General features: G+C 41.1%; 1 protein-coding gene across 3 annotated transcripts in view; it reads right to left on the reverse strand.

Moving 5' to 3' along the window:
- Positions 1–10026, reverse strand: part of prkcz (protein kinase C, zeta) — a 227194-nt gene that overhangs the window by 201461 nt on the left and 15707 nt on the right. For all 3 annotated transcript variants that reach the window (XM_050065364.1, XM_050065363.1, XM_050065365.1), the window contains exons 3-4: positions 9399–9488; positions 9017–9067 (exon numbers count right to left, since the gene is read on the reverse strand). In XM_050065364.1, the coding sequence (XP_049921321.1) occupies positions 9017–9067; positions 9399–9488 (141 nt within the window). The remainder of the gene's footprint in view (positions 1–9016; positions 9068–9398; positions 9489–10026) is intronic.

Consider the following 10026-nt stretch of genomic DNA (forward strand, 5'->3'; position numbering starts at 1 on the left):
CCCCCACACACACACACACACACACACACACACACACACAAACAAACAGGCAGTTTAATAGTTTAAAAATCTTTGACTTTTGTCAAACGGAAAACTACAAAGTACCATTGATACCATCCTGCAGTTTAGTATTACACTTAAAGATGGAAGGATTAAAAGAAAGAGTAGTCAAAATTGATGCAGCTTAAGTGAAAGTAACCTAATTCTTTGTCTATATTATTGGTCGAGCAAAAACACTGAATCCTACAGTACCCATAATGCAACTTTATAGTGTCTTGATAATCCCTCTCTGCCTGGTAAACACCCAGGTCTTTCAAATTTAATGTCCATAGTTCGTAACACAAGCGTGCTCTTAAAAATGTGTTGTTCCCAAGCCCAAAATGAAATAATCCTGATGACATCACCAGGTTTTTTTTCTGATTTTACAAAGCCCCTCCAGAACCACAGAAGATTTATACAGATGTCTTCACTGGCTGAGTGGTACTAACCATGACAAGTGAATAGATTAGTGTGTGCAAAATTGAAATCAAAACACATACACGACTGTGCTAAACCTCCTTTTCTCTATCTTAGACAGGGAGGGAAGAAAAGCAAGAGGAAACAACAGTCCTGTTTTATTGGACTCTTTGTTCTTTTAGCTTTTCCTCTGTAGCAATGAGCACCGCTACCAGGTAAGCAATCCTCTGGAACCCCTCCACACACACGTACACACACACACACACACACACACACACACACACACACACACACACACACACACAGATATATATATATCCTGTCTGACAGAGATGGAGAGACATTTTGGTTTGTCTGCTGTGCAGTTTAGGGTGCATCAAGAGGTTTTTGAAGGTCACTCTTAACATTGTATTTTTTTGGAATAAAGCTGCCATTGCCAATATTCTGCCACAATTTTCAGTCTTTAAACTGTTCTACTAGTACAAATATTTCTAAAAATAAAAAGCTCTCTGACAAAAATGTATTCTTGTCAGGACGGCTAAGCTTCTGAAACAGCAGTTAGACCATTAGAGTCAAATTAAGCTAAAGGATTCCAGTACAACCAGTATAACAGTGTTGTAGTGTGCAGTCAGTTTGCATCACGGCCATTAAACATCAGAGGGTGTCACTCAGTACAGCACAATTGAATTCAAAATCAGTACAAGCCTGATATAATAGTTAAATCTTACATTGCTGTAACAATGCAACCTTTTCACGAAAATATGCACACCAACACCATGTCTCAGTCGTTGGCAGGTGCAGCTTCTGAGTGGACTGCCAAACAGACAGCCTTACAGGGCTACAACACAGTGAAGGAAGCCAGACAGTAACAGGCACCAGCCACGCTAGCACAGCTAGCAGGTTGCATGCACACAATACCTGCCTGCAATGCGTGACACGACATGAATCAATCACACATTCTCATCATGACGGCAGACACATCTCCCAACACACACACACAGTAACATGAATCCAAGCAAGGGCACACTCGTCCAAATCCATTGTCTCTGGGTTTGGCGTGGAAACACAGACAGATTGATGAAAAGATGGAGGGATGGATGGATGGGTGGATGGATGAAAGGAGGGAAGGATGCAGAGATAGATAGCTCACCGGTTTGCCTTCTTCCTTTCTCTCCACCTCTTTCAGCACATTATCCAGGCTAAGTGTGCGTGTGTGTATGTGTGTATATGTGTGTGTATGTGTATGTGTGTATGTGTGGTGAGCCGGCAAGGATGCACACTGCTACATCCCCTCCTCTTCCTCTCTCTGACGATCCCTCCCTCTTTCTCTCTCCTCCCTGAGATTTATTTGATTATTTCCTCCCTCTCTCTCTCACTCGCTCACCCTTTCTTCCTCTCTCTCTCTCTCTCTCTTTCTCTCTCCTCTGACAGCTGATACAGTCTTGCTTTTCTCAAGGCTGTTTAATTCTCTCTGTCTGTTTCTCCCTTCCTCCTCTAAGACTAGTTATCCTCGATGAAGTCGTATCACTGTTTTTAGTTTTTTTTTTTGGCGTGGCAGGCAGAGCCAAAAATAGAAGAGTAAAAAAAAAATGGAGTGCCTGCCTTGTATATTAAGAGCTGATATCTGCACAGTACAATGCTCCCCCCCCTCCCTCTCTCTCCCTGTCTTTCACACTGTGTCCCTCGCCCGCCTCTGTGTCTTGTGTGATGCAGCAGCACTGTAGGCTCCTCCCTAGAGAGACAGTGGTGCCACACAGCTGAGAGAAAGAGAGGGGGATGCTGGGAAAAAAAGTGATGGCAGAGGGAGGGGGAAGAGGAGGGTGGGGCAGTGGGTGGATGGGCGGTGCTTGTCGGTGATGGTGGTAGGGGGGGTTGGGGGTTCTGCTGGAGAATCCGGTGCAAGGCAGGGCAGCCTGCACTGAGCGCATCATCCAGGATTTCAAAACCTCCTCCTACCCTCCATCGTTCTCTCTTTACACAGAGGGGGGTCTGTTCACTCCCTTCTCACACACACACACACACACACACACACACACACACACACATACACACACACACACTTCAAGGCTGAAAAAAGAGAAGCCAGAAGCAAGCTGCTTTCAAGGGGAGACTTGTCTATTGTTGTCAGCTCTACCTTTTGATCAGGCCTTAAAGGAACTCTGTCAGTTTAAAGCATAGATTTGACATCAATAAAAAAAATTTAAAAATCTGTATTTTCTTTTGGTGGCATAAATTTATCATAAACAAATTGGAACGTCAACATGGCCTGAATAGTGTCCTGGCACTATAACCTATTGTGTTAGTAAAGATTATTTTAGTTATTCTATCTTTGCAGGCAGCTTTGAATGGCTTGGGATGCTGAAAACTCACAAAAATTGGCACGCAAGTCAGAGGTGGTGAAAATTGGAAAGTTCTCCAGCAACTGGGTTTAGGTGTGGCCAGTGGGCTCCGTAGTGTCCCCAAACACAGGCCAGAGTTGGGATAAAGTTGCTTTGAAAGTTTTGGTGAGATCATTGCTTCCATCATCCTAAATGAATTAATTTTTTTGAAAGAGAGTTTAACTAACAGGATGTCAACCATCTTGATTTTTTTTTTTTTTTTTTTTTTTGCATTTATATTAACTTTCTAAACACATGTGTCAAGGCCCCTTAGGATGCACAAAAACTCACAAAACTTTACAGCCATCTTAGAACCAATAAACATTTTTGATTTGATATCGCTATTGGCCTTGGTCATGGCACACTGGCTTTGTGGCTCCCCCTAATTACTTTGAGCATTCAAATGCATTTTTGACACCCTTGGTATACTTGATAGTTCACAAACTATGGCAGACACATCAAAACCTGTGAGCGTTGCAAAAATAGTCAGCATTTGGATTCATGCATGTTTAGCAGGCTCTGTAGTGCCTCCTAATGCGTGGCAGGCCTTAAGTGAGATAAAGTTGCTTCGATAGTAACAAAGTTTGGTGAACACATTGCTTTCATAATTTCAGTGAAATTTCTCATTGTCTTCCATTAACAGGAAATAGGGCCGTTTTGAATTTTGTGAATTCTTCCTGTATTTTACGAAACTTTCTCAAACTCCTCCAAGACAGTTTATCAGATCCAACCCAAATTTGGCCAGTGAAATCTTACACCCTTAGCAATGCCAAATAGCAAAGATTTTGAGTTGTCATGGAACAATGTCGTCATGACAGGCTAGACATTTTGCACATTTCGCCATAAAACAGGAAGCTGTTGTAACTCACGTTTACATTTCCAATCTCTTAAGCCCCAAATTGTACATTTAATACGAGCCCAGGCCTGAGGACATCTTCATGCCAATATTGAGTCAGTCACAGACTGACCTACTGGCAACACAAAGGATGCCTTATGAGGTTGAGGATCATATAGCTGGTGCTAGTGAGGCTAAAGGCCCAGACACACCAAACTGACATCAAAAAAATTGCGGCGATGAAAGCCGAATATTGTGTCTTTGCCAAAAAGTTGCGCATGAAACACTGCAAAGACTACAGCCGCGGGCCTATTAGCACGTACATTCTGTGTATGCATGAGAGTAAGTAACTCTTCATGGCAGCAAACAGTGGTAGTCTTTAACCATCATTCAAAAAGGGAAACCAGATAGGGCGTCGGCGGCTTAGTGGTAGAGCAGGCGCCCCATATACAAGGCTGTTGCCGCAGCGGCCTGGGTTCGACTCCAGCCTGTGGCCCTTTGCTGCATGTCACTCCCCCTCTCTCTCTCCCCCCTTCACGCTTCTCTGTCCTATCCATTAACGGCTAAAAATGCCCGAAAAAATATATTTAAAAAAAAAAAAAAAAAAAAGGGAAACCAGATGACCGTCATAATGCTAGTTAGCCAGTTAGCACATCAAAAACACAATCCAATATTGAAAGACCAGAGCAGATTAACTGTGCACCAGTGAACAATAACACAAACCATCAGGGAACGTTTCTGCAAAACAATCTTACCTCATGTAATCAGTCGGTCAGTTTTGGTCTCACTCGCTCTTGACTTAGCCCTTTATTTACTTTCCTTATTTCCAATTATTTTTTCGTGTACTAAGGTGAATTGTGAATCACAGTGATTTCATTTACCAACAGGCTCCACCAACTCTGACAAGGACTCAACATGCGGAATCGGCTGGAGAAAAAAAAGCCCACAAGAGCCAACAAGGGCTGACAAGGGCCAAAGGTGCGGAACATACAAAGTGCGAAAGACACTCACCTATGGCCCAACATTGGCCTCAAGGAAACATGAAAACCAGCGTCCTCTGCCAAGTCTTCTTCTTGTAAGTGTCCAGTCACTGGATAATAAACTGGACAAACTCAGAGGCAGGATGGTTTTTCGACAGGACATAAAGAACTGAAAAATTATGTGTTTTGTTTTTTATGGGGTTTTTTTAAGAGAGACTTGGCATGACCTCGCAATCCCGGACTTGGCCATTGTTCCAGAAGGGCTCTCAATTTACCACCAGGGCTGTTCTCTTAATCTAGAGAACCTTATGATCGGACACCGCCTTATCTCCTGAGCGAGTTTATATCAGTCTCACAGCAGTGTACATTAATTTGCAATATTGTCTACACAAATTGAAATTATTTTATTTATATAAAAGTTGATGGTTATCATACCATGTATATTTGCTTATCTATGATATTAAAAAAAATGCAGCTGGACTGAGAATCTCCCCTTTATTTAAGTTACTTTTAAAGGGGAGACTTTTAAACATACTTCCATTAACAAAATGGTTTCAAGTTTCAATTATAGTAATAAAACATTTGTTCAACCAAAAAATAACCCTTCAATTTTCATTCCTTTAAGGGTCATTCTGATTGATATTAATAAAAATTCTGTAATACCATGATACCGCAATATTTTTTTAGATGTTTATCATACATTGTCTGGTCTCTACTTGGTATACAGCAACATAATGTGTAATTAGTGCGTGTTCTTTAGCTCCACATAGTGAACACAGGAAGTGATCAAGTCCTTTAAACAATGTCCGGTATTCATGAAATTACGGGTCGAGTCAAACAACTTCCGGTAACACCACTACAGCTGCCGACCAAATACCGTTCAGCTCCATTATAATAGGATGGTAGCAGTTCTTAGTGGAGGACAATTCAATATCACACCTATGAAAAGCCAAACAGTCTACATGGCAAGATCCCACAAATGGAAAAAAGGAAATGATGTTAATGTTTTGGTTTTTTGTGATTTGGGTGAACTGAGCCTTTAATGTTTCAATAACTCCACAAAGCATTAGCTACTGCATATTTTATCAGAACAAATCAGCACAGAGTTAGCCTTGAAAAACACAGACACACAGTATGTCTCTTCCTCCTCCACTCATTCTTTTTTCTCCTCTCGTCCTCTCTGAAAACAGCCCTATCCTTCCCTCCCCATGTTCACCATCAGCAAGCAAATGAGGTTTCAATTGGAAAAAACACAGCAGGGAGCCACAGTAATTACTGCTACATGTACAATATTATATATCATCCACAACACACAACAAGCAAATCTTACACAACACATAGACACTAACTTGGTGTGTATGTGTGTGTGCGAGAGACAGAGACAGAGAGAGAGGGAGGGAGACAGATAGACAGACAGACAGACAGACAGACAGACAGACAGACAGACAAACTGTACATGTGTGTGTCCTTCCTTACCTACCTACAGAATGACACTCTGCTCCTCACAGTAAACCAGTAAACTGTCCCATCCATCACCCACACACACAAACATGCACACAGGCACACACAGGATTGCAGTCCACAAGCTGCTGAAACATGCTGTCACAGCAGATAGATGGGGAGGGAGCGCAGCAAACAACATGGGAGTACATGAGAGAGAGACAGGGCAGAGCAGCAGGGACTACAGTGACTCCTCAAATTTACACAACAATAACTGAACTGACATTAAAGTTAAACAGTAACCTTTGGGCTTTGTAACACAGAGCCTGTCATGTATTAACAGCACAAAAAGAAAAAAGCTTCTGTGGTGGAAATGGGCTGTATATGTATTAGGCCTGTGATGGACTGCATGCTACCAGTCCAGTGTCCACTGTGCTGGGATGGATGGATAGTTTTACAAGGTAGAGGGGCAAACTAAGTATTAACCAAAAACATTTGTAAAAATGAATGTTTCAGCTTTAGCCCCTGGCCAGGGGGTTTAGAAATCTGAAATATAGTCATTGTTTGGAGGACAAAAAATAACTTGTCAGTCTAGATTTGAACAACCACTGCTAACTTTCTTCAGAGCTTGCCCTCCATTTTACCAGTTGGAAAATTGCAAGTTCTCAGTTTGATTGACTGCTTGACTGGAATACATTTCTAGCTGCAAAACTGTTTGATCTAACTGTAACTCTGGTGTTAACTCTGAACCATGGCTGACTCAGGGTTGGAACCACAGATATAGAATGAGAGTAGAATGGACATTCCTGTTCATGTCAACATAGCAGGATGGTCAAAGTGGTGGCCATTTTTATGTGTACCAGTGTTACCATTGCAACTGTTGTAGCGCGCTAAATTCATTGATGTATAAGGAGAATTGGATGCAGCCTTGGAGGCAGGGCCCCATTCATTCACATAAAAGTTCCTCAGTGGTGCATGAAGCCAAAAAAGCCTTATTTCCCCTGTATGAAATTACCTGGATTTTCTGCATCATTGAGCCCAAAGAGCAAGCGCAATAGAGACTTACAGCAACCAAGCAGATAACTTCCAGTTTAGCCATCTGCTAACTTGAATGGGGATAAAAATTATTTAATCAAGCAATTGTCCTTGACCTTAGAAACCTCATCCCACAGAATGCATGGAATCGTGACAATGAAACAAGTCATTTTAGGGGGGTTGTTACACCAAAAAAAAACACATCCACTGATTTACTGACATCTCTTTCATAATGTAAGTCAATGGGAAAAAGTCTTTTGGGGCCCAATGGCATCACATGATGGGCCCAGAAGTTGTAATTCCACATTTGGCCACAATGTCAAATTGGCTTCAAAGCCCAGCACTGTTGCTGGGGGCTTGGCTAAATCCACAAAACTTCAGAATAAAAAAATACAGCAAGTCGAGAAAACACTGAAGTGAGGTTTCACACTAACGACCAAATGAGCAATGGAGTGGTGCAAAAAAAGGTGCTGCTTAAAAGGAAATGAGGATTCTTAGATTTAAATTACAGCATTCCCTAAGAAAGTAACTCCATAGCGTACTTTTGGGTAACATCCACCATGGCCTCAGCTAGGAGATGTGTTCGAGACACTTCACCTTCGTACCTATCCAATTAGCATGCATAAACAACATAAACATACATTAACTTAATAAACACCAAAGGAAAAAAATATTCTTACACCTATTCTCTTTATTAAACAAACAAAAAAAACAACCAATTCAAGTTTCTCTCTCTCTCTCTCTCTCTCTCTCCAAACTAAGACTAACCTTAGCTTATGGCTCTGTAAACTAACTGTAAAACACACTTCAAACTCGACAGAAACAAAATAAAACTCACCTAAACCATCTTTGTTAGTCTTTTTAGTTATCTATTTATTAAGTCCACTGTTCCAACAATCACCATCTCTGTTTTGGTCAAAATAAACCCTTAATTCAGAGAGTAAGATGAGCAACTATGCTGATCTGCACGCTGTTTATCTCCGCATTCTCTCTACCTCTCAGTTGTCCACTGAGCAGCAGCTCTCACTCCTTCTTTGGAGGCAGCTACAGAAACAACAACAAGGAAATAACAGTTATGGTGTTATTTTTAAAGTAACATTTTTTTTATTTGAAAACGTAATTGTAACTGATTACTTGAATTGCAAAGCCAATGTGTGACGTTATTCGTTACTGTGCAAAGACGTCAATACCTTTAAAGGAATACTTTGCAGATTTCCAACCAGCTTTACTGTACCAGTGTAGGTCGAATGTGTAAATGAACTTTGGTAAACCTCCCTCCAGCTTACCAGCGCCCAGATCTCCCTGCTCACTTGCTCTCAGGCTGTTGCTCGAACTACAGATCATACTTTCTCATTTTCATATGCCTGCCCTCACCACAGACACAGAAGCAGATTGACTTAAATCAAACACAAAAACAGGTACAGTAGTGCTGATCAAATGAACCAAGATTCTGTTACTGTACTGCCTATTTCTTACCTAAAATGATTGAAGAAACATATTTTACACACACAACATATTTTTTCTCTGTTTTCTCTGGTCATTTATCATCGATTTAAAAAAACAGAACTGAACAACCACCATTTCCTATAGAGCTAGTCAAATGACCACGGCAAACAGCTCAATGCTCTTTCTAGTCATTCTATTTCTATGGTTGGTACTGAGATGATAGGATTTACATTTAAGTCTTGAAGAGCTGCAGGGAGTCTGACATCTATCAGATGAGTCCAGAGAGATCCAAAGAGCTCTCACCCACCTCCATTTTGTACCTACACCAAAGCCAGGTGCCAGGTTCTTAACCTAGTTTAACAGTGCTGGTTACACAGCACGGGATCCCACTGTCACTGGGAGTCAAAGAGGGAGATAAAGAGTGAAAGTAGAGCTGATTTACTCACTGTCCTCTCCAGGGCAGGGCATGCCAGGCCTCTCCGGGATACTGGGGAACACTGCAAGAGACAGAAAATGTAAGGAAACTGACAATTTCAATCTGGTGTTTTTCTGCTCCTGTCACCAAGCAGAGGTGTGAGAAAAATATGCACAGGTCTTGAAAATGAAAACCCCAACCCTCACCTATATGCAATCCAGATGCTACCTGAATAAATGTTGCATTAAGTTTATGTGCCTTGTCATTTCTTAAACATTACAATGCTTGCAAAGGTATGTATCTTTCTGTGGTGTTTAAAGCCTCCTAAAGTTGTCCATTATGGCAAACAGGTAAATAATTATTCTGATATATTAATAATTCTAAAATGAAATTAAAAGCAGGAGCTAGCTCACCATGCAGCAGTAATCCAGACTTCTTGGTTCGATTGTAAATACGAAATGCCTCCTCTAGCTCCATCTGAGACGAGATAGTACAAGGGTCCCCTACACACACATACGTATGCACACACACACACACACACACACACACACACACACACACACACAAATTCATGAAAAGGTTCTGTCTGGCTAAATGTTTTCAGCCTTTCATGAAACCAAAAGATGTTTAGACCCAATGTTTAGACAGTTAGGTTTTGATCTGTCATGTCTTGTACACATTGGGTCTCATTCATGAAACGTGAGCGGAAGGAATTTGTGTGTAAACTGTTCGCAGACAGAAATTTACGTGCATGTCCGCATTCATCAATATTTAAGTAGCTCTGATCTTTTTGTAGCTACTAACAAAATCTACACCTGCTCCTGACCACTCGTAGTGCTTGTGTAAATTTAGTAAAGCACATAAATATTGATTGTCACTATTGGAAATTACAATTTTAACTTGTATTGCGCTCTGTTATGTACGCAATACACAGATGCCTTTGAAACACGTAATCTAAACATGACAACATATTAAAAATATAACACATTTAGTTAAATTAGTTGGCAATTAGCAGGTTTAAGATCCAGATTAGGTTCATGA

This window comes from Epinephelus moara, chromosome 16, assembly GCF_006386435.1.
Source record: "Epinephelus moara isolate mb chromosome 16, YSFRI_EMoa_1.0, whole genome shotgun sequence".
NCBI lineage: Eukaryota > Metazoa > Chordata > Actinopteri > Perciformes > Serranidae > Epinephelus > Epinephelus moara.